The sequence below is a fragment of the Crinia signifera genome, chromosome 1 (assembly GCF_055691185.1).
Source record: "Crinia signifera chromosome 1, ASM5569118v1, whole genome shotgun sequence".
Taxonomy (NCBI): domain Eukaryota; kingdom Metazoa; phylum Chordata; class Amphibia; order Anura; family Myobatrachidae; genus Crinia; species Crinia signifera.
The window spans coordinates 168,236,975-168,261,547 of record NC_139217.1 but is presented as its reverse complement, the minus strand read 5'-3'; the positions used below and the strand labels follow the sequence as shown (position 1 = coordinate 168,261,547).

At 42.1% G+C, this 24,573-nt stretch overlaps 1 protein-coding gene across 3 annotated transcripts in view; it reads left to right on the top strand.

Annotated features, from left to right (window-relative positions):
* The window catches only part of ARHGAP24 (Rho GTPase activating protein 24), a 716,382-nt gene that overhangs the window by 231,681 nt on the left and 460,128 nt on the right, over positions 1–24,573 (top strand). The window contains exon 1 of one of the 3 annotated variants that reach the window (XM_083176520.1): positions 15,139–15,319. The exons of the other annotated variants lie outside the window; for them this stretch is intronic. Within the exon in view, the coding sequence (XP_083032646.1) occupies positions 15,217–15,319 (103 nt within the window). The 5' untranslated portion in view covers positions 15,139–15,216. Of the gene's footprint in view, positions 1–15,138; positions 15,320–24,573 lie in introns of those variants that run through there. 3 annotated transcript variants of the gene reach the window in all.

Genomic DNA, 24,573 nt, shown 5'->3' with positions numbered 1-24,573 from the left:
CATGATGGGAGGAAAAGGGGGGACACAGAACTTGAGGACATGAGTAGGGATGGAGAGAGTGAGAGGAGGCACATGGGGACATGAGGAAGGGGGGGTTAGGAGGGTCAGATGACCTGGGGACAGGTAAAGATGGGGGAGGGGGAGGAAGGGGACACAGGACCTGGGGACATAACACAAAACTGGGGGGCTGTGGAGAATACAGGCTCCAGTGTTGTGCACGCTGGGGGGAAGTCTCTTCTCACTTTTCTTCTCTTCCCGGTGACTCTGGCTTTCATCCTATTCTGCTGGGGTGGCTACCGGCAGGCACAGTCCAGCAGTAACCTGGAGGTTGAGAACGGCAAGAATTTAGGCTGTCAGAGCTGGCCGGGCACAGCTTCTGCACATATGCCATGACTCCATGAAGCCTGCAGGGAATCTGGATGTCTGGAGGAGACGATCTCTACCTTGATCTCACTCTATGGTTACTTGCCTGTGTGAATGTTTGTGCTGTGTCCTCCTCTCTCGGGTTCCCTGAGCAGCTGACTGATCCACAATGCTCCTATGCTGGCCAATATTTTGCAAACCACTTAGCCAGCAAAAGGATGTCCCAGGCAGCCTCAGCCAGCCGCCCCTCAGGTCCCTTCCCAAATATTTATAGATACATATTATACATCTATATAATGTATCTATCTATCTATCTATCTATCTATCTATCTATCTATCTATCTATCTATCTATCTATCTATCTATCTATCTAGAGATAGGTGAATCCGTACTCCCATCCGGTATAAATCAATCAGGGTGCTCCACTTAAGGCTACACATAAAGTGTACCATACAGGTATCCAGGTACAGACCGTGATGATGATAATTTTAAAGTTTAATGCATCACCAGTTGACGTTTCAGACTGAAACAATCTTTTTTAAAGACAAGCTGAGAGACAACCTGGCAGCAAATTGGAAGGCAGCATATATAGAGACAGATACATTATATGTTTGTAGTGACATCATAACATTTGAGAATGTATCCAAACACAAGTGTTCTGTATCTAGTGGTGGAAATAAAAAAATGACTATTTTAATGAATTTGTAAGGCAGCACAGTCCATGATTTATAGCATTTACGGATTCTTAAATAATCTTCTATGCACATAATGTTCATATTTTCCCTGTATGACTATTGCAGCCAGTTAATGGGCTAATAAAGATTACCTCTTAAGGTTGATTGATTTTTAGACAGCTCACATTTGTTAAGTATTAGGTGGCTGCTTTAAGGCATGCATAAAACAGTCAGGTTGGTGGATGATAGATCACCACAAAATATTAATTGCTTTTATTATCATAATATAGAAACTAATTTATACATACAGTATATTTTTTTCACATTATATACACTGTAGTTAAATTTACCCAATTAATCAAAGTGATCTGTTTATAAAGTTATTGCTGCTCTAGTAAAAAGTGTGAGATACATTTTGGTGTTTCTTAAATATTATGGTAGTGCTTCAATGCAAAATATATACAGGTCGAGTATCCCGTATCCGAATATCCGTTATCCGAATTATTCCGAAATACGGACATTCCAGAAAGTGAAAAAAAAAATTTTTTTTGCTAAAAACTCACTGGGGACATATGTAACAGCATCACTGGGGACATGATATGTAACTGGCACTATATATGTGCAAGACAATGATTGCTTGGCATTCAAATTCAGTGCTGAGATAGTACACACATTTTGTTTCACGTTTTGAAACCTTGTTTTTTGAACAATTAAAATATGTTTGTGTGTATTTTATGTGGTAATAAAATATATTTGTGTGTATATTATGTGTTTATACAGCATAAATGCAAGATACTTCAAAATACATCATTGAAATATTAAAATATTCCGAAATACGGAATAATCCGTTATCCAAAATTCTCCTGGTCCCGAGCATTTTGGATACGGGATACTCAACCTGTATAACTAATGAGGTCTACACACGGGGCGATTTCAGGCCATTTTCTAAACAATCTGATGAGATTGCTTAGAAAAGGACACTACATTGCTCCGTGTGTAGAGGCCATAGCAAGACAGCAAAACGTGTCAACGCAAAGGAGTGTCACTTGCCAACACCCCTCTCCAGTCCTACCATCCCACCAATACTCACCAATGGCACAAGTTCATCTACCATTAATCCACAGTACTCTAGAGAGCACACCCTATGGGTTCATTGAGCAGGTCCGTCGATCTTCCTTTAGCAGTAACTTCCATATTTATCTTTCTGGCCAGTACCATGCCATCATGAGGACTACTGGACTCAAGCTCTAAAGATCCCAGTGATACCCTCTAGCGTTGAGACTTTATATATACAATTCAAGTGCCCAAAATCAAATGTGCATTTATGTGGAACTTTATATGAGAACCGTTTATTATACATTTTCAGTCGAGAGACAGATTGTTCAAAATCAATGTGACCACTCCTGCATGTGATTTCCACTGTGCTTTACCTCTTTTTACCAGGAAAAGGTCATTTCATTGTGTGATTTTATTTCCACTGTTACCTAATAAATCTTTTACCATTTTCAATAAAGACAATCCCAGCACTACTACTTAATTCTTGTAAGTATTCATATTAGCGCTGCTTCGTCTTGCTTTTGCATAGTGTTGTGTAAGCAAATATTATCAATTTGCAATTATAGCAAATAAATAAGAACAAAACCATGCTAAGGAGAAAACTCTTATTTTCTGTGCACTATTACCAGTACAATCCAAAAGAAGTTTTAAAACTACAAGTCCCATAATGAAACAGTGTCAGAACTCTAAGGGGGCAATTCAATTGTTTAAACAGTCATGATGAGCCTGGCAGAGAAATTAAATTTGACTAAAGTACTAGCTAAAGTATATTACTAAATATGACATTTGGACGTCCAAACAGGACACCTTTTGCACCTTGAAAGGCGGTGAGAAGAAATGTGCCCTTCCGCAGCACTCACACCCAAATGGAGCAACAATTGAATTGTTCCATCAGATGCCTTCTGGTAGCAGCCATGGGTCAAAACAACTGAATCACTCCTATGAGCTCAGTGTTCTTTTTGTATGCACTAAAACCAGTTGTAAAAGGTTTGCGTCTTCCTGTTTTACCCAGATCCTCTCATCAGGCTGTATAAATCTAGAATTTAGAAGAATAGAGGGGTGCTAAATAGAGCATTATCTGATAAAATGTATTTGGCATGCAGATAAGCAGGTAATATAATGCCTACCAAAGAAGAAGATAGCATCAGTGTGTTTAGACAAAACAACCATTATTCTGGTAAGATGATGCATAGGTCTACATTAAAGACAGAGAGAGAGAGCGAGAGAGAGAGAGCGAGAGAGAGAGAGCGAGAGAGAGAGAGAGAGATGGAAGTACTGTACATAATCTGTGAACAGTGGCAGTATTGAAATGTTCTCAGCAACAGTTACATACAGGTAAACACCTAAGCTCTGCTGGTGGATGTGCTGCAGGCTATATAAGTTTGAAATTCATCTAGTACATATTATGTTCCTGACATTCCATAAAGAATTGCTGCTTTGTTTAAATTGTGATCTCTACACATCAGGTCAAAAGTTCTGTGTTCATTCCTGAAATACCTGTCCTGTCTGTTCTGTATTATGCCAAGATTGATTTTAATGGTACATGTTGATGTTGAATGAGTGGAGTTGTTTCCTGCTCACCTTGGGAAGCTCCAACAGTCAACAATTAGAACTGGTAAAGGAAACACAGTCTTTCTGTAAGCGATGCTTATGAACAAAACCTGGAGGAGAAAGCACTGATCATATGTCAGTAAAGAATATTATTTAAAATGCAAAAAAAAAAGTACTTAACAAGTCTAAATAAAAAAGTTCTATGTTGATATGTGTTGCCTTTAGGCCGTTCAGGGCAGGTTTCTGTATCTGGTTAAGTAATAACATGACTAGTTCAGTAGAGTTACATTTTATGATAGTAACTAATATAAGCCCCAGTGTAATGGTTAGTATTACTGCCTCACAGCACTGAGGTCATGGGTTCGATTCCCACCATGGCCCTAACTGTGTGGAGTTTGTATATTCTCCCCGTACTTGTGTCAGTTTCCTCCCACAGCTCAAGAATATACTGATAGGTTAATTAGCTCCAAATAAAAACAAACCCAGAATGAATGTACTCTTTGTGCTTGTACATGTGGTAGGGAATATAGGTTGTAAGCTCCACTGGGGCAGGGACTGATGTGACTGTTCAAATATTCTCTGTAAAGCGCTGCAGAATATGTGTAGGCTATATAAATAACTGGTAATAAATAAATAATAAAAAAATAAATCTTTATCAAATATATTTGATGTGTGTGTGACAGCATTGTGCGAATCACAATAAACACACTTATGTTAACATCTGTGATCCATATTTTTAGGTTTTCAGTATAAATAAATATCAGGTTCCTTTAAGCCAGCAGCTTTTTTCCTGCAAATTTGTCTCTAAAATAAATTATTAATGCGACCTCCAGGTGTTCTAGAGCTACATTTAATGTATAGATCTTATATTAAAGACATAACCCACCTCTGTGGACTTCTTTTTGTCATAATTTAACATCATATTGTGGCTATATTGCAAGTACAGCGATTTAGCTACTTAGAGTAGTTTATAGCTAGATATGCAGATAGACTCTTTAGGCCATGATAACATTGGAGTGTCCTCCTCACAGGTTTGGCATAGCATGCAGACATGTCCATACGTTGTCATTGGGTAATGTCAGACGCAGCTTCGGGAATGACAAGTGAAGTTCACCCTTGCTTTGTCCTCAATCTCTCATCCTTTTTTCTAACCTTTCAGCTGGTTCTCTGTCCAATTACATTTTAAACTGTCTGCTTTATTGTTTCAAGGTTGTTGTTTTTTTATTCCATTGCAGACAATTATATAGTATTTGTTATCTTGCTGTATTGCTGCTTGCTTGTAAATCTGGGGTTTTACCTGCTTTCTATCCTTAAAGCAACATGGTTTTATTATTGCAATTAAAACATTTCCCATACGTTCTCTCATTGTCTATCATGGCCTATCAGTCTAAAGAAGAGGTGGCCATACACTTGTGTTAATTCTAACCTTGGGGAAGTGCCACGCAATCCCCCTTGAGCCTCCAGTGACATTCCCGGGCAGCAGGATCCCATGTGATCTACCATATGCAGTTCTTTCGCATACGATATATCACATGCGATCCTAGACAAGCCTGTCCTGGCTCAGATTTAATCCAACAGATTGTTACTACAGCCGGTGCGACTCGGAGACTCTGGTGGGATGTGCGTGGGATCATGCATTGCACCTCATGTCAAATAAATGCAATAAATGGGATTTATCGCCACAATGCATAAAAAGAGACCAGATTGCATCCAAATCGCCCTAGTATAGGTCCAGCTTTACATCTTCAATAAATAGTCCACAATCGTTTTCAAATGCCACTTACTGATTAAAACAAATAGTTTGATACCTGTTATTCATCTCTTGGGCAGTTCAGTTCTCCACTATTAAGTGCATCCAGAGAAGATAATGTACTGTAGGTGTCCACTTCTATGCCAGAAAATGAGAGGAGATTGATTACTCTCATAAGTATTAATGTGCTCAGAAGGACATAGCAGAAATGAAATTACCCTGTGCCAGATTTGTAACCGGGAGGCTTCTGTGCACCCAGGAGCCCCAAAATACCTTAATCTTTAGTTGTCCCATATGTCTGTCATCACATTAATTATCGAGGGCACGTAAATGAAATATCCAACCCACGACAAATTCACCGGAGAATTTCAAGCATGATCTGGTGTGGGGACAGCTAATCTGAAGATCTTCTGTGTGTCACCGCTGCTTCTGTCGTAGTGGAATTTATCACTTTTTACATATAGAAGGTTATTCTGGTTGACACACAGCGTTGTGTAGTTCGCATCGCTGTGTGTCATTTTTAGCCCGCCCGCCGATCGCACATGCCGCCGCCCCCTTCACAAGGCGAATTTGCAGGCACGGCTGTAAATGGATGCTTTGCATAAACATCCATTGGCAGCCTACAGGGCCAAACCCACATCATTCGATGGTCATGACCATCGAATGATGTGGAAGGTACACACAAAACTAAGACACTCTCAGGTGTCTTAGCAATGCGGGCAGCTGACATCTGGTGATGTCAGCTGCCCGCCCCCGGCACCCATGTCATCACCATGGGAACGACAAGCATTTTCATGGGAGCACCCATGAAATGCTGGGCGTTCCCATGGGCATGACTTTCCACCGCTGCCCCCACCCCCCCACCCCCCCGCCCACACTGGTTCGCCGTGCAGTAATGCGCAGAAAAGACACATTGAGCACCAAAAAAAGGTCCATGGTGAGGGTATGGCTGCAGAGGGATCTTTTCATCCCTCCCCAGGAATATGAACTCTCCTCAATAGTTATGTGTTTGTGAGTTTATAAGGAAATGGGGCATAGCCCAGGAGTTTGGGTGATATCTAATATTATACTGAAAACCTCTTAATGAATGTGCTGTTCATCTTTTATATCAGCAAATATTGGCAATTGTAGATATTAATTACCGGATAGAACAGCAATTAATAATAAATAATCCCTAATATTGTCTGAATGGAATTTGATAATGTGATTCACTATCACTATCCCACCTGGACCCCACTCTCTAATGGACTTCCTGGAGCTCCACCGAAATAGTTGGTAAGTATGATTAAAGGTCCAAAGTCTAGCAGCAAAAAAAAAAAAAAAAAAAAAATACTAATGCTACTATAGGTTGAGTTTTCTTTATCCAAATATCCGTTATCCAAATTATTCCAAAAACCATGCATTCCAAAAAGTGAAGAATTTATTTTTCTTGCTAAAAGCACTACTGGTGACATCTGTAACAGCACTACTGAGGACATTGGCCCTTATTCTGGTTGGTGCGGCCGGAGCCGCACACGGTGCTCCGGCCGCACAAACCAATCCCCGCCCACGAGACGGATCGCCACGGCCGTCCGTACACGGACGGCTGGCGATCCGCATAAAAATGGTGGGGCGTACGCCTCCACCATGGTGGGAGCTGCCCCCTGCATTCGATGGTCGTCGACCATCGAAGGCAGGGCCGCACGCCACAGCAGCTCCCGCAAGCTGAGACCACACGGACAATCGTCCGTGTGATAGCTTGTATGGGGGCTGAGAGCTGACATCCGGCGACGTCAGCTTTCCGCCCCCATCAGTGGCGTCATACCCTGATTAGCATGCATACGCCCCGCGTTTGCATGGGAACGCCCATGAAACGCGGGGCGTATACATAGGGAAATGAGGGTATGAAGCCCCTCACGCCCCTATACGCCCCCTTTGCGGCGGACGAAATACGTCTGCGGCGAATGGGGCTGCACATGCGCAGATTGACCTCTGCGCATGTGCAGACTAAAAACATCATTCAGAACATTCAGAATAAGGGCCATTATGTGTAACTGATACTAAGGGGGAAATTTACCTAAGGAAATTTGTAATAAAATAGGTGTATTTGTATTTAGAAATACACTTATTTTTGACATTTACTATCCCGAAAATACGGCAATTCGTATTCGTATTGATGTGCTATCAATATGAATACGAATTGCCGTATTTTCGGGATAGTAAATGTAAAAAATAAGTGTATTTCTAAATACAAATACACCTATTTTTTACAAATTTCCTTTAGTAAATTTCCCCCTAAATATCTGTAAGAAAATGATTGCTTAGCATTCATATTCAGTACCTGTATACACAAATACAATATATTTGTGTGTATTTCATGTGTTTGATGTGTTTGTACAACATAAATGCAAGATAACTCAAGATACATCATTGAAATACAAAAACATTCTGAAATACGGAATAATTCGTTATCTAAAATTCTTATGGTCCTGGGCATTTTGGTATACTCAACCTGTACTACCTTCTTGTGATGTTCTGCTTACAGAGACTAAGAAAACTGTATAAACTTTACAATATGAAAAGAAAACGTGTTGCTGGTAAACGCAATTGTCAGATAATTAGAATATATTCAAAAGGCTCCTTACATGTCTGTACGTAAGTGGGATTCTGATTCTGAAGCTATGCTTTGCTTGAAGGAGACAAGGTGATAATAAAGTACAGAATGATGCATGTTTGTGCAGCTGTTCTGCAAAATTGTTTGACTTCATGTTTCAATTGCAATAGACCGTGACACCACAAGTGAATGTATTCTGGTAAACAACTTTTACCATCAGATTTTTGAGCCCCACACTATGCTTATACATTATTGTGTATTTAATTTTTGTTTGTATATAATTATTATTTCCCTAAAAATTGCTACTCACATTTATTAATAATTGTTGGACAATAATCTATTTTGTGCATTACATTAGGTTGAGTAAAAACGGGCCTGGGAGGTCATTCTGATTTCTTTATCTTCTGCGCATGTGCGACTAATAAGCAAATACAATGAAATGGCTTATTTGTCATCCCATTTGCACCTAGCAGTGTGGGCAGGGGCGTGGGGCAGCGGCAACGGGCTGCACCATGAGAAAGCCCAGCATTTCTTGAGCGTTCCCATGGTAATTCGTTGATGACACGGGTGCCGGTGACGGGCAGCTGATGGCACCAGATGTCAGCTGTCCGCCCTCTTCCTGTACAAGGTAGCCACCAGTGGCTGATCGGCCGTTGAAATTACCGGGAAGAATCCCAGGAGGCCGCTCACCCGGGAGGCAACTGTCTCCTATTTAAATAATTTTTTGGTACTCTTTACCTAGAACGGCGCCCATCGCGGGCATCGCATGTACATCGCATGCCATTATAATGGCATGCGATGCGACCCATGCGATGCCCGCGATTTCACATAGAAATGCATGTTAAAATGTAAATCGCGTCAGTCGCATCACATGCGACCAAAAATCGCATGCGATGCGACCGACGCGATTACTGCGATTTTACATAGGGAACAATGTTAAATGGCGCAATTGACCCGATTTTACATAGGGAACAATGTTAAATGGCCCACAGAGCCCAAATAGCCACCCTCAAGTGTGAAATGACCCCCCCAATTGTTAACGCCACCCCACGATCAACGTGAACCCAAAGCGTGGTGAGCACAGCGAGACCACGAGGGGCGGCGGTACGCGTCCTCCGACCTTTTCATACCCCCACTATCCACGTCGGCGTGGAGTTGAGAATAGAAAGTGTGGCGAGCGCCCTCCAGAGGCCCCCAGTTTCACCACAAAAGTAAGAATTAGCGTTAGGCTTTTGTTAGGCTTTTGACATGTGTTGCACAAAAGTAATCGCTGCCAGAATGCTTATTGACAACTACATTTTCTGTATACCTTAATTAAAAGTAGTATAAACTGTCCTAGATTTGGAGGTTTGGTATGGCTTTGATAACATACGGTAGTTAGTTTGCATGAATCTTGAAAAATAACATGTTAAACAATTATGTTAATATGTATGATTACAGTATTTATTCAAAGGAAGTACATTCTGTATTACCTGTTATCCTAGTGGCCTGTTCAAGCCATAAACCATAATACAGGGTACTGCCGGCTTTACTCCATAATTCTCAATGGCCACTGGTGTTTTCAGCAGTTTATAAAGCATTAAACAGCTTTGCTTTCCAAGCTTGACTGTAGATGGAGTTAAAGTGTATAGCCGATAGTACACAGCATCACCGGAGAGGGATCTTCAGATCACCCTCCAGCAGGCTGGACAGTCCACATGCTCTGGGTCTAAAATACAGAGTATTCTTTCTCAGGTGTGATATGTAAGTGACAAGAATGGGAGACAGCCACCCCTGGGGCATTCTCTTATTGCATGTGGATTGCAGCATAACTTTAAACATAAATTGCTCCTTTAATTTATCAGTTATCACTGCAGCAATAACAGTTGTTACTTAACCCTTTGCATGCCAGCATTGCTGTGAGAAATCCTCCAAATATCCATTAAAAACGGCCACAGACGCTCATAGCTGGGTTCAATATTTAACTAAACTCCAATTAATTGACTTAGCTGTATTTGTATTTCTTTTTACTAAAAGAACAGTCGCTGTGAGCGATGCTGTCATTTTGGGCCTTATTCGAGTTCACTCTTTCTGACAAAATCCTTCTTAGATGGACAAAACCATGTGCACTGCAGGGGGGCAGATGTGACATGTGCAGATAGAAATAGATTTGGTGATTTTTTGGTGATTCTTTGCAGGGTAAATACTGGCTGCTTTATTTTAACACTGCACTATAGATCTCACTTTGAAGTAAAACCCCACCAAAATCTAATTAGATCTGCACAAGTTACATCTGCCCCCCCTGCAGTGCACATGGTTTTGCCCATCTAAGAAGGATTTTATCTGAAAGAGTGAACTCGAATAAGGCCCTTTCTGTGGATAGTTTTAGGATATCTCTCAGCATCTTAAGGGTTAAATTGAAGTGATTGTAGGTATTGTTAAATAGGTCTTATAAGACTTTTAGTAAAAAGAGTAAATATGAAAATACATAATGAAAAGTTATGCAGAGATTTAGCAGATCCATAGGACATCAAAACTGTACAGTACATGGTGGTAAACGGTTATGAATTCTGAACTATATTTATCATAGTACTGGTCTACTTGTACTTGTCTTAGTTCATACTGATGAGTTCAAAATCGGGGTCCTTAGAGATTCAGGGGCAGATTTATTAACCTCGGTGAAGTGATTAAGTTACTGTTTTTTATCACCGACCAATCAGCTCCTAACTGTAAAGTTTCAAGCTTGGTTTAAAAAATGACAGGTAGGAGCTGATTGGCCGGTGATAAAAAACCAGACACTTTATCACTTCACCGAGACTTTATAAATCTGCCCTTAATTCCTTGTAGCAGTCAACTCAAATTAATCTGGCAATGTTTCCCAAACTTTCTTGAATCACAGCAACCTATAGTATCAGCATTTCATGCATGGAACCCCTGGGATAAAAGACTGAATTAATATATTTGGAAACAAATATAAAATCAAGTAAATTTTGCTTACCTGTCATCCTTAGGGTTAGTTCTGTGATTGTGTACAGAGTTGTGTTTCTGATTGTCCACATGTGTTATTGGCTTAATGCTGACCTGATCACAGGACAAATGTGTTCTCAAAATGGGCAAAACCATGCTGCACTGCAGGTGGGGCAGATGTAACATGTGAAGAGAGAGTTAGGGTACTTGTGTATTATCTGGGCGCCCGTTTTTTTCATCGCATGCCACTACTTAAGGCATGCGATGCGATTTTTCATTGTAAAGACCCGATTTTTAATTGTATAGTCACCCATGGGTGATTTCATACCCCCACTATCCAACTACGCATGGAGTTGATTTTATATAGTGTGGCAAGCGCAGCGAGCACGAAGCGTGGCGAGCGCAGCAAGCCCCTCGAGGGGACACGGATTAATTTACATGTATTCTGCGTCCCCTCGCGGGGTTCGCTGCGCTCGCCACGCTTCGGGCTCGGTGGCTCGCCACGCTTCGGGCTCGGTGGCTCGCTACGCTCGCCACACTATATAAAGTCATCTCCATGCGTAGTTGGATAGTGGGAGTATTTGGCCGCTATTATTTTACACTGCAATGTAGATATCAGTTTGAACACATCCCACCCAAATCTAACTCTCTGTGCACATGTACTGTAACATCTGCCCCACCTGCAGTGCACATGAACATATTTATCCTGTTTTCAAGTCTGAATTAGGCCCTATGATTGAAAGCCACAAGCACTGACTTAGGCTATTACATTGAGCATAAATAATTTGATTTGGTTCTGGACCACCCATGCAAGGCACACAGGGGTAGATTTATGACCTGTCGATCAGGGGAATATGCGCTATCCCCGTGCGTTGTGGCAGGGGATAGCGCTTCCCCTGATCTATGACACCCGCTGAGCGGGTGTCTAGCGTGCGGAGCTGTGGGGCAGGAGGCATAGCGCAGCTACGATATTTTGTACTGTGCGCCTGCCCCCTGCCTAATTTATGAACGGTCAGCATCGCTGACCGTTCCGCCGCCTGCAGCTATCGACTTCGACAGCTGCAGGCGGCGATGCCCTGTGCCCACAGCAGGGACAGTGCTGTCCCTGCTGCTGGCTCTGAGCTGCTCTGGGGATCTCGCGAGAGTAGCGAGATCCCGCGCATGCGCAGTCAGCCGGCCGGGGTGGAAGGAGATGGCGCACCAGTATTAACTGATGCGCTGTCTCCAGGAGAGACATTAGTTAGCGCTCCCCTGCTTCGGCCTGCAAGATGTTGATACATCTTGTCGGTATCCCCTCTTGCTTCGCCTCGCTAATGAGGCGAAGCAGGAACTGTTATAGTGGCGCCTTTAGCGGCGCTATAATAAATCTACCCCACAGTTTCAGAACCACTAATCTACGGTAATTATTTTACTTCTAAATGTAAGCGTTTCTATGGAATTTATATTCTCTATACTTCAAAATATATGCAAGCCTATTACATGCTGTGCTGACCTCTCAGCAGGTCATTTTACAGTCAGTTATCTGGAATCTAAATTCATCTTTTGACGGTACCCAAATGCATTCGTTTGTAGGCCATTCCTATAGATGAAACAGAGTGAGGGACATTGCTGCCTTGTTACCTCAGCATAATGTACAGCATAATAGGGATGAGCTCTGTAATGACCAGGATGAGCAGGCTTAAAGTTGAAACAAAAAGGTCAATCGGTGCTTCATTCTTTGTGAAACGCAGACACATTGAACAAATGTTATTTGGCCATTTTCATACTGGAGTTCAAAGTGAGATGGAACTGGAAAAAGTGTTCATATCAGCAGAAGGACTGTTCAAAAGCATCCCTTCTAAGGGAAATAGAATCTCTGTTTCATGGATACATCCAGCCCTAAAGCAAAGAAGTCTTTTGTTTCAGGCTGTGGGCATTAAATCTTACACTTGAAACATGAACTGTCATGTATAGAGTCTGAGGGAAGCTGCACCATACAATAGGCATAGATATCACTGTATCTGCTGACACGTTGTATCTGCTGACACTCATTGCGTGCATTATATTCCCCTGAGTGCCAGAGGGGATACCATGAATGTTCTTGGCCTATCATAAAAGTACTTGACCTTGCGAGAAATCCTTTTTGCATCAATTCGGGAATATAGGTCACAGTCATATGGGCTCTCCATTTGCATGTATTGGTTATACTGTAGCTAAGACACATTCACAATAATGTCTGTGGCTACTTTCATGGTGGGGTGGGGTCACCAAAGCATCTGCCCCTTGTCAATAAGGAGATTTTTATATGTAATCGGTGGCTGCCGGCTGTCAGCCAGCCTGTAAGATGAAACTGGCAGCGTTGCAGACAGTGCATCATTAGTAGGCCTCCTGTCATCTCTCCCATGCTCCTCCTCTTTACCTCCTGCATAGCTGGGACTGCTTGCCAAGGGGGAGGCACAGGTGGATGGATGAGGTCACTCTGATCCTGCCTGCCCTGCAGTTCCTGTTCTCTGTGCCTATCTCCCAGACTCAACTGGCCATGCTGCTTAACTGTGGACTCACTTCTTCCCAGTCTCGCTATCTCAGTATTACCCTCTCTTTTTTGCTGTCACCCTCTCCTTGTCACCCACTGCCAGCCTGATTATACTCTGCATTAACCACTTCCACTCCTATCACCCATTTCCTGGTATCCCCACTGCTCTCATTTTCACCCTCTGTCTCCCACTATCTTTCCCAGTCACCCGCTGCCTCATCCTCTACCTCTCCCCTGTGTCTCCCCATCACCTTCTAACCCGTTGCTTCTCCAAGGCATCACCCTCTCCTAGTCATATAGATACAGCATTCCTTTTGAGGCCACATGCCTTGTAATTCCGTCCTGGAGTCACAAGCTCTGGATGCTATCCCCTGCATTACATCCTCCGCAACACATCTAGTACCCGCAGCATTGATTGATTCAAATGAGTGCTAGCCTCGCCGGGGCATTTGTGAGAAGAGTTTCCATGGCATCTTCTACTTTGCTATATTTACTGGAGCCCTCCAATTCTGGCGCACTGTTTGTTTATCATCCTCCAACATATAAGAATGTCATATAAGGTGTGGACTTTCACCTAATGCATTTTATTCTATGTATGCACATAATATTATTGATATTTCCATGTGACTGTTATTTGTTAATTAAAATATTATTGGTATTAAGGGGGAAATTTACTAAAGAAAATTTGTAAAAAAATAGGTGTATTTGTATCCAGAAATACACTTATTTTTGACATTTACTATCCCGAAAATACGTCACTTCGTAGTCGTATTGATGTGCTATCAATACCAATACGAATTACCGTATTTTCGGGATAGTAAATGTCAAAAATAAGTAGGGCCAAAAAAGCCCTGGAGAATGGTTTTTCTGCCCGCTGCACTGAAAGCTAGTAAGAGTTTTCTACGTTCTCTCGTCATTCGGAGAGTAGGATCAAAGATGCCCAATATCGCCCATTCTGGGGTAAAGGGGACAAACGTAACTAATTTGGCTTCCGCAAAACATTTAACAAGCCCATAAACAATGGTAAGTATCTGCATTGTAAAGGCGGCATTTCGGGCAGGTATGTGTAAGAAGAAAATCATTTTTAAAAATATTATTCGAAGAATATTTGTAGAATATATTTAATTACTTTACAAATATGAATTATTTCAAAGTGAAAGTAAATGAAACTCAAAACCAGCCACATTGTATGAATGAAATTGTTGCGTAAAGTTTTATGCATTTTATGTTTGTTTTTTTTCAACCTGCTTGGTTCCTTGATAGAAGTTTATCTGTGCTGTGACAGTCACTGGGTTTTATAAATGTCTGCTTGTCTTCCCTGTTCCCTTGTTTAATATTATACAGACCTTTAACACACACTGTGCTGAAAGCATGTTAATTCCTTCTAATAGACAATCTTATGCTTGAAATGAATCTTTATAGGTCAGTCTGCTTCCTTGTTCGCTCCTAAATACCATTTATTTAAATGCAGTCCAACTCCTTGACAGATGAGTGGTTTACATGTCCGCTCTCCATCAAGGATGCCCCTGTTTCTGTGCCTCGTCTGACAGTATGAAGGACTATAAGAGCATGTTAAGTGTGTACATGGCCAGTTATATGTGACTGGAACAATTTATCATGAAAGTAGATTAAAGCTCCATGCCTCGACACTGGCTGAAACAATCCACACAGGACACGCTGCACCTCAGCAGCTGTTAGAAAAGTGCTGCAGCTGGCGTGGCGTGTTGTGATAGCCTGAAAGAGGAAATAGATAAAGAACAGAGAATTCTAAATGCACAGGTTCCCTTCAGACATTTGCATGCTGTTTGACAGTGTGACTTCTGGAGCTCTGCTTCTGATATCTCCATCACCCATTGAGAAGAGGACGAGAAAACGTAAGTTGGAGGCATCTCAATTCAGGCATTGAGGGAAAAAAAGCTGTTTAGGAAATGAAAGGGGTAAAAATCGATTGTATTTAGAATGAGGGGTGCAGATGTAAAATCATGTTTGTAATATATACAGTATATAGATGTAATGGAGCATTTCTAAAGCAGGATTTCTTAGAATAACTCTTACAATAGAGCAATAGGATTTTACCCTTTTTTTCTCATTAGTAAGGTTTTAGTGTCTTGTGGAAGAGTAATTATGTTCCTATGCTGAATCCTAACGTTTTTGAAATCCTTAAAGTGGCAGTTCTCATTTATTCTCAGTGCCTGGCAAGGGAATACATTCAGCTGTAAATGTTTCCCTGACAGAGCGGTTTCATGTGTAAATGTTCTCTCTTTGGTAATCAGGGATGCTGCGATGCAGAGTTTTCATGTGTTTCTGGGAAAGTGCGTAAATGGAAAGAGGCAGACACATTGATACAAAGTATTTATATTTGTTTGCATCATCCTTTATGTCTGTAGAGTGCAGTATATTAGATGCCATTGAACAATCAGTGAATGTACTAGTAGCATCTCTCCCTGCTATTAGTGAAGCTCACAATCCGATTCTATTACCATAGATGTGCATCTGCTACACACGCTATGTCTAATTGTACAGTACTGTAGTTTAAAGATAATGAACCTACTACATACCTCCCAATGTGAACCTTTCCAGAAGGGACAAAATGCTCTGTTCCTGGACTTCCCCCTGAATGTATGATTGCCCTCACCTGTGATGAAGTACCTTTCTCATAATTTAATAGTTCAACACAATTGTGAAGGTGAAGGCATTAATTAATAAGGAAGTAAATCCAGGAACAGAGCACTTGTCTCTCCTGGAATGGGTCATGTTGGGAGGTATGTACTAGTAAATTCTTGTACAGGCGCACCTGGATCTGTTTTATCTACCCTTCTGCATTTTGCAGGATACTCCCTGAAATAGCAGCAATCCCCCTCTCTCCCTCATTAGTCTAGCAATCTCCCTCATTTCACCTAGCCCACATTTTTTTGGGAAAAAGGAATGTGAGACAGATACATTTACATTGAATCATCAGCACCATTTTCCAGCACTTTAGCAAGTATAGTATCTCTTACTTACTGCTTTGGGGCTCATCTACATTTGTATAAAAGTCATTTTTAAAAGATTCCTCTCAGATAAAGTAGTACACACCAATGATTCTAGGTACCACTTTCACAATCTCTTTTCACAATCTCTCCATATATGGAACTAGACACGCCCTTTGGGAGGAGCATGACACGTCCCCTGAATGGGGCGCTTTGCAAAATTCTATTACCAACTATAATTTCCCTGAAACTAGTTTTCACAAGTAGGCAAGTATGTCCTGGATGTCACCCGCCGAGGGGTGGCACTAAAGTGCTCAGTAGCAGAAGCTACTTTCACTGTGCAGAAGCAACTGCAGCCACAACACTCCACTCCACCCGGACCCCCGTATTGACAAAAAAATGGGGGTTTGGGCCATTAGGCTGAGCTTTTCCCATGAGCCTATGCCCACCGCAGAAGCCTCTTTCTGTGATGCAGCTAAGGTTTGCATATAGTTGTCGGAGTGCTGTGCTGCTTGTCATCAGGTTAAACCCCAGCTAGAGCACCAAGGGAAAGCACACAGGAACATGAACAGAACATACAAACTAACTGCAGATTGTGCCATGGTCTGAATCAAAACCAAATGTTTCATCCAAAAATATGTTTCTCAGCAAGAAATCTGTTAGTGTTACTTTGTTATCCCCTTAGCAGAAAAAAAAAAACCCACAAGTTCCGTTCCCTACAGGTGCAATACCGATTTTCTGGCACCTGATGATCCGGAACCTGTTTTAATCTGGACAAATCATGTACCGGGGTCATTTAAGATTTTGGAGGGTTTGGTAGGGCAGTGGGAGGGAGGGAGTCATGCTGTGGGTGGGAGAAGCGGCGCCGCAGGCAGAGAGGGGAGGGGAGCAGTGCTGCTAGTGGACAGAGGTAGTCGCTTTGTGTGGTAGGGGGGAATTAGCTATGGGAGGGAGTCGCGGGGTGAGACCGGTGGCACTGCAGGTACACCACTGATAATCTGGTAAAACTGGCACACTGCTGGAACCAAGGGTGCTGGATTATCTACTGGATATTGAAGTTGCTAAGTACTGCAACATTATTATCCCAAGTTAAACTACATTATTCTTTGAAATGTTTCATTTAAAAGTTATTGCTACCAGTGCTGCTTTATTTTAGGGCATCCAAATGTTTTTTGGGGGGGTACTCAAAGTAATGGACGCCCATCAGAGCACTTCAGTTGTTGCTCTGATCATGCACCTATTGCATTATACGCACCCAAATAGATGGTGACAAATCCTGTCTAAAGTCCTGGTTAAGGCAACTAAGAGAAACAATTGATTTGCACCTCCCTACTAGTAGCCTCTAGGAAAAACTATTGAACCTGCCTCCAAAGTTGTGTCTATGTATGGTGGTTTATTTCACCTAAGCAGTCAATGCATAGCAGTTTACAGTCAAACTGAAGTATATACATTTGATGCTTGTTGGCTGAAGCTATCAGCGTTGCCATTCAATAGTCTCTAGTGTTGTCACCGATGTAGGCACTTTGTTGTTCCTAAAGTACCTAAAAAGTTTTACTGTATCACTTCTTGCTATGGTGTCATGCATGCAGAAAACCTAGAAAGCTGTAATATATTTGTAGGGGCTACATGGTCTGATGCTTCTCTGTTTTAAATTACACTGATTATTGTATTAATAAGGAAAGATCCCATCTTAGAATTACCGTATGTCTATTTAGCAGCATAACACATCTCTAATAACAATAGCTCTTTATAGAATGGGATAACTATGTAATATATTTGCCAATATGATGCTGAAGTAATACCACATGTTCGCCTACAGCACAAAACCAAGCCAACTGAACTTCTGAAAATATTTTGATTTGTATTTCAGGAAGGGAAATGTTTTCATGCCTCACAATCATTTGAGTGAAAGCGCAATTAAGGCTGCTTTTATCTGTCATAGATTTCATATTGTGTCTGATTGCACTGATTGAATGTGGAGCAGAGATAAGTTTGACAATCACAAGAAGCACAGACAGATACAACAGGACCATCCCACTAATGTTTTATTTAAATGATACTGTTTCAATAGGTTAATACTTGTATAATTATCATCTCAATAAACTCTGCTGGTAAATCAGAGACTGGGAGAAGCAGAGTCCACAATCGAGTAGAACACCAGAGATATATATGAATCAATAGACTTCCACACATACAGTCTGTTTCGATTGGTTATACTGACCCTTCATCACATAATATTCCTTTGCCTCATTTGTCAGTCTCTTCCTTGGATGTCTGTATTTTACAGAATGCATATAAGATGCTTCTGTTTACACATAGGGCGATCAGCAGAACTACACCAACCTACATCTCTTCAGTTATTTAAGACTTTAGGGCAGAAGTATAAAGCCTGGGGAAGAGATAAAGTGGAGACAAAGTAGAAGGTGATAACGGCATGCGGTCACTGGGTAGACCACTAACTAGGCTGACCACTAATGGTCGACAGTGACTAGGTCGACACCTTGAAATGGTTGACATACCCAAGGTCGACACTGACAAAAGGACAACTTGCGGGTATTGGTCTGCATTATTATACCACACTGTTAACCCGAGGAGTGCCGACCTGAGGATATCTTCTATATCTACTCTGTATCTTACTGTGGGAAGGCACCCCGGCACACTATTGGAGTACCCCGCAAGTAGGGGTCTGCAGAACTGAGTGCCAGTCAACATGATATATATATATATATATATATATATATATATATATATATATATGGCGAATACCGGGACTCCGTGTTTCTGAACTTCAGCTGCCCGGGTGCTGCACTCAAGGGATAGATAGACAGAGCAATAGTGGCACTCCTGGGGACTTTATCAATAATCAGACACGACCGCAGATTACTCCAACGTTTCGGATTTTACTCCGTTGTCAAGGAAAGAACAAAGTACAATACAAAGAAGGCTTACCTAAATAGACTTTACATCAGAGTCCCCTCCTCGGTCTCCCTGTGCTGTACGCCTCACACTTCCATGTACTTCCTGTCTGGCTGGTCACGTGACGGAGACGTCACTCGCTCTCACATGAGGTGTTTGCCGACAGGCGTCTTGGTTGCTGGGCAACAGAACTGCGGCGAGACCTGTAGAAGTATACATAAAACATCACCATAAACAAGTGCTGAATGTGCTCAAAAAACATATCAAACAAAAAGGAAAAATGCATCATCTGAATCAAAGGGAAGCAGGGGGAGAGAAACAGGGTCAGATGGGGTGGGATAATCAGAGAAAAACATTGAAATAGATTTGTTCATTAAGTCCTTTGGGGAACACGGTCTGCAGTTTAAAGATCCAGCGGGTTTCAAGTTGGAAAAGTCTCTTGTTTCTATCTCCCCCCGCATGTTCTCCGGTACATGATCGATAAGAATGTAGCGTAAGCTGGCAAGACTATGGCTGAGTTGGGCAAAGTGCTTTGCCACTGGCTGTTCATTGGGCTTTTGGTTCAGTGCTGCTCTGATGGCAGAGCGGTGCTGGGCAATTCTTTCCCGAAAGGTCCTGATCGTCTTGCCGACGTAACAGAGTCCGCAAGGACATTTTAATAAATAGACGACATGAGTACTGGTGCAAGTAAGGGCGAATTTAATTTTGAATTTAACCCCCGAATGGGGGTGCGAAAAGAAGTTGCAATTGGCCATTGCGCTGCATGTCGTGCAGCCCATACATTTGTAGCAGCCTCCTGCTTTCTTAAGGGTTCCTGGTGGGAGACGAGTCGACAGGTCTGTGCGTACCAGCCAATCACGCAAGTTGCGTCCTCGGGTGTAGCAGGGCATCAGGTGTGTGTTCTTCATCTTTGACATCTCTTTATCATTTTGGATAAGTGGCCACAGTGTTTTAGACAGATCGAATTTCACTGTCAGCGGTATGGAAAGAACGTACCCATCCGAGTGTGTCAGGTTTGGGGTTCTTGTTTTTACTTCTGTTTAATGTCTCTGCTCTGGCGATGGCATAAATTTTGTTTCTAGCTTTGGACAAAGTTTGATGAGAGTACCCACGTTCTTTGAATTTGTCTGTCATAGTGTCCAGATCTTGCTCCAGAGTAGTAGGTGAACTGGTGATTCTTTTAACATGCAGTAACTGCGAGAAAGGCAAGCCCCATTTTACCGCTGGGGGATGATGACTCTGAGCTTGCAATAACATATTGCGATCCGTTTTCTTGGTGTAGATACATGTGTCAATATTACCATCTGTTACTTGGATACACACGTCCAGATAATTCACTGACACTTGACTCATCGTGTGGGTAAACTTTATAGGGCAGTCCAAGGCATTGATGTGTTCAATTGCAGAGATGAATTGGGATTCAGACCCTGTCCAGAAGACCAGGACGTCATCAATATAACGCATGTAGAAATGAATAAATTGGGCCAAGCCGCTGTCAAAGAAGAGCGATTTCTCTAAATCAGCCGTGTAGGCATTTGCATATGAAGGGGCCACAGGGGACCCCATCGCACACCCTGAGCATTGCTGGTAGTACTGTTTATTGAATATGAAGAAATTACGATTCAGCGTCAGATGTAATAATTTGATGAACAATTCAATGGGGGGACCATGATAGTCTGGATTGTCACACAGAAGTCGACGTACTGCTTCCAGTCCCTCAGCATGGGGGATACTGGTATACAGGCTGCAAATGTCAAGAGTTATAAGCCAAGTCCCTGTGGGTAATTTGCCCACACTTTCCAATTTAAGAAGAAGGGCTGTGGTATCTTGTAGATAGGTGGTGGTTTTCTGAATGCAGGGCTGTAAAAAGAAGTCAAGGAAGCTGGAAATAGGGCTGTAGAGGGAGTCATGGGCAGAGATGATTGGGCGGCCCGGCGGGCATTACAGGTCCTTGTGGATTTTGGGAAGACAATATAAGCTTGACACTTTGGGATGTTCTGATGTGAAATAAGTTTTAACGTTAGCCGGTATCATGTCTTGGTTCACAGCTTCACTGAGGATTTTGTCCAACTCAGTTTTGTATTTGCTTGTAGGGTCTTGAGGGAGAAGTTTGTAGACCTTTTAGACTTGTAGAGTAGACTCTCAAATAACGATATCCAGCAGGCCATCTGAAGTCAATGTTTAGAATTTCTTTATTTTTGCTTGTTCATCACGGCATATAACAGACATTAACACACAACAGGGGAAATTTACTAAGCAGAAATGGCTATTTAATAAACCTATTCGTAGCCATATCTGGCCATATACAGCTGTACATTTTTAGAATTTACTGTGACCATATTTACAGTCTTCAAATACGGATACGAATTTAAAAAAATATGGCCGCCTATGCCATCGGGAAATATGAATCCAATAAATATGGCTGATTAGTAAATCTTCCCTATTTATGAGTCATATTTTCTGGAAAGTATGGCTGATGCCAGTCGTATGCAGTTGTACCCATCATCGCCCGTATTCGGATTTCTTAGTAAATTTCTCCCAATGTGTATAAATAAAGAATTACATACCCATCAGCAATGTGCCGTAGATGCACTAATGCTTGTGTCGACCTAATGCTTGTGTCGACTTAATGACCTGTCGACCTTGACCCATGTCAAACTAAACCCATGTTGACCTTGTTGCCTGTCGACATACTGGTGTCAACCCAATGCTTGTCGACCTAGTTGTTGTAGACCTAATGACCGTATCCCCCCAAAGCAGAGGGTAGGGGACTGTCATGTGTGCCTACCACCAGGTTTGACCCCATGAAATGGGAAGTTGAGAAATACCGATTAATCCGACAACTGAATCTCAAGGAGTTCTTTGGTAAACAAACTGTTGTTAACAAGGACAACGGTTGATATACCTCCACAATTAAAAAAACTCCAGTCTGACATAGACTGAAGTCCATGTTCAAATCTATTTCCAATAATGCAACTCTTAAAACTTTTTTTCGCATAACACTCCAGTAAGTTTTGCTTTTTGTATCTTGTATACAATAACTAATGCCATAGGAGGATGGTGTTATCACCATTATAACATAATGTAAAGCCCCACTGAACAGTGTAAAGGGATCTCTCCCTTCCTTCATGTTGAGAATTGGTTTATACACTAACAATTGCCTAGTAAAATCAGTCTTTGCTGGGAAAGCCTTTTATCAGAGGCACTCTACTGACCTGACATTTACAAAGACTTGCTGCAAAAAATGGCATCTTATTTACTGCAGTAAGCTGTGCTAAGAGATGCTAAATTAAGGGGAATAAATACAAGAATAAATTGCCCCTAATTATTTACCGTCCAAGGAAGGAAATAACTTCACAAACATGATATTGTCGTTGTTAGAAGATAATTGTGACATTAATAACAATGAATAGAAAATTCACCATAATAAAATATTATATTATATAGTTGACAAAAATTTGGGAACCATGATCAAGTTGTATACTGTATTTCACTAAATCTAAGTGAAAAGAAGTCTAGCATAAATTGAGCTCTTTGTGTAATACATATCTCTATATCTCTATATCTAAAATAAGATTATTTGTTTGTACACGCATACCTTCCACAGCTCTGAAGGTAAAGCTGACAAATTGTACACAGTTAAGGTGAGTACACACGGGTGCAATTTCATGTAAAATCGCTGGGAATATGGTCGCTGAGCCAGTGATTTGGAGCGCAGTGATAAATCGCCAGCTTCGCGCTCCCGTGTGCACTGCCTAATGGTCGCTGGTCGCAGGAGCATGTTCCTGCGACCAGCGGCTTTCCCCGGCGATCGCTGTGCCGGGTGGTCAGCGCTGGGGAGATCAGCGTTGATCTCCCCAGCCCCGTGCCGCTGCTCCCTCCCTCCTCCCATCAAAGTGACAGCAGCAGCGTCTGCTGCTGCTGCGCTCCCCCTCTGCCCCGTAGCAGTTTCTCCTTTTCATCGCTGATGAAAAGGAGACACTGAGCAATATAATTGCTGGGGATATATCGCTAGCAATATATCCCCAGCAATCATATTACCCCATGTGTACACAGCATTACATACTATTGCAAAATGACGCTATAAGACCATGTGACAGAGCGACAAATATTATTTTGGGTTGTAAACTATTGTTTGACTTATGGAGAGAAATCTCTAATCAGAGCTTTTGTGTATTTTCTCAGTAGCATTTTTATGCTGGGTACACACCAGGACGACTAGGGCCCGATCCCCTCAATCTAGATCCAATTCCGACCAATTGGATGTAGATTGTGTGCTGATTGGGCCCTTTTCTGTCCTGGTGTGGACCGATACCGATCCGATGCGCGGTCCCGCGGGTCGGTCGTTATTGAGATCCTACCTGCTGCAGGTAGGATCTCAATGACGACCATACAGCCGGGTGCGGGTCGCCATCGGATCGGACCCGCTCACGGTGCACATTGTGAGCGGGTCGTGCCCCCCCGCGTCACCATGAGCGGGTCGGACGAGACAGTGACGACCCGCTCACGATGTGCATCGTGAGCGGGTTGCCCTGGTGTGTACCCTACATTAGTCTATTTACAAAATAATTTGCTAATATATAAAAACTGCTACACATTACAAATCCTACTTCTATTTTATATATAAAATGAATTTGTCTGCTTGTTTGTCTGTCCAATTACGCATTTAGATACTCCTGCACTGCTTGGGATTAAACCAACATGAAGTGGTCCAATTGGATCCTTTTAAGGGGGCCGGGATTCCAGTCAGACCTCCCATTGGTGTACTATGGGCAGAACACACAGGGAACCTGTTCTGATATATCCACATACTAGGGGGTTGATGCTGTGGTCAGACATCCCAGTGGTGTATGCTGGCGAGTACTTTGAGTCGAAGAGCCTGTCCTGAACCTGTTCTGTCACAAAGTGGTACATTTAAATCCCAGAAGACATAGTATGGGGTTGAGGTCCTGGTTGGAACTTTTGTTAGTGATCAACAGCCAGAACTTTGACCCAGTGAGCATTGGTGGGATTTCCATTAACATTGGGCCCAAGAAAACATAATAGAGGGTTGAGCTCCTGGTCAAACCTCCTGTTGGTGTAGGTCAGACAGACACAGAGAGCCTATTCTGGTCCTTCCACTTCAACAGAAATGGAGGTGTCACGATGAAAAATATTGTGTACCAAAAAGTCTTGGAATAGCACAGCGATAAGAGAAGGAAAAACCTTCTACCCATCTAACAATGCAAAATTTATTATAATAT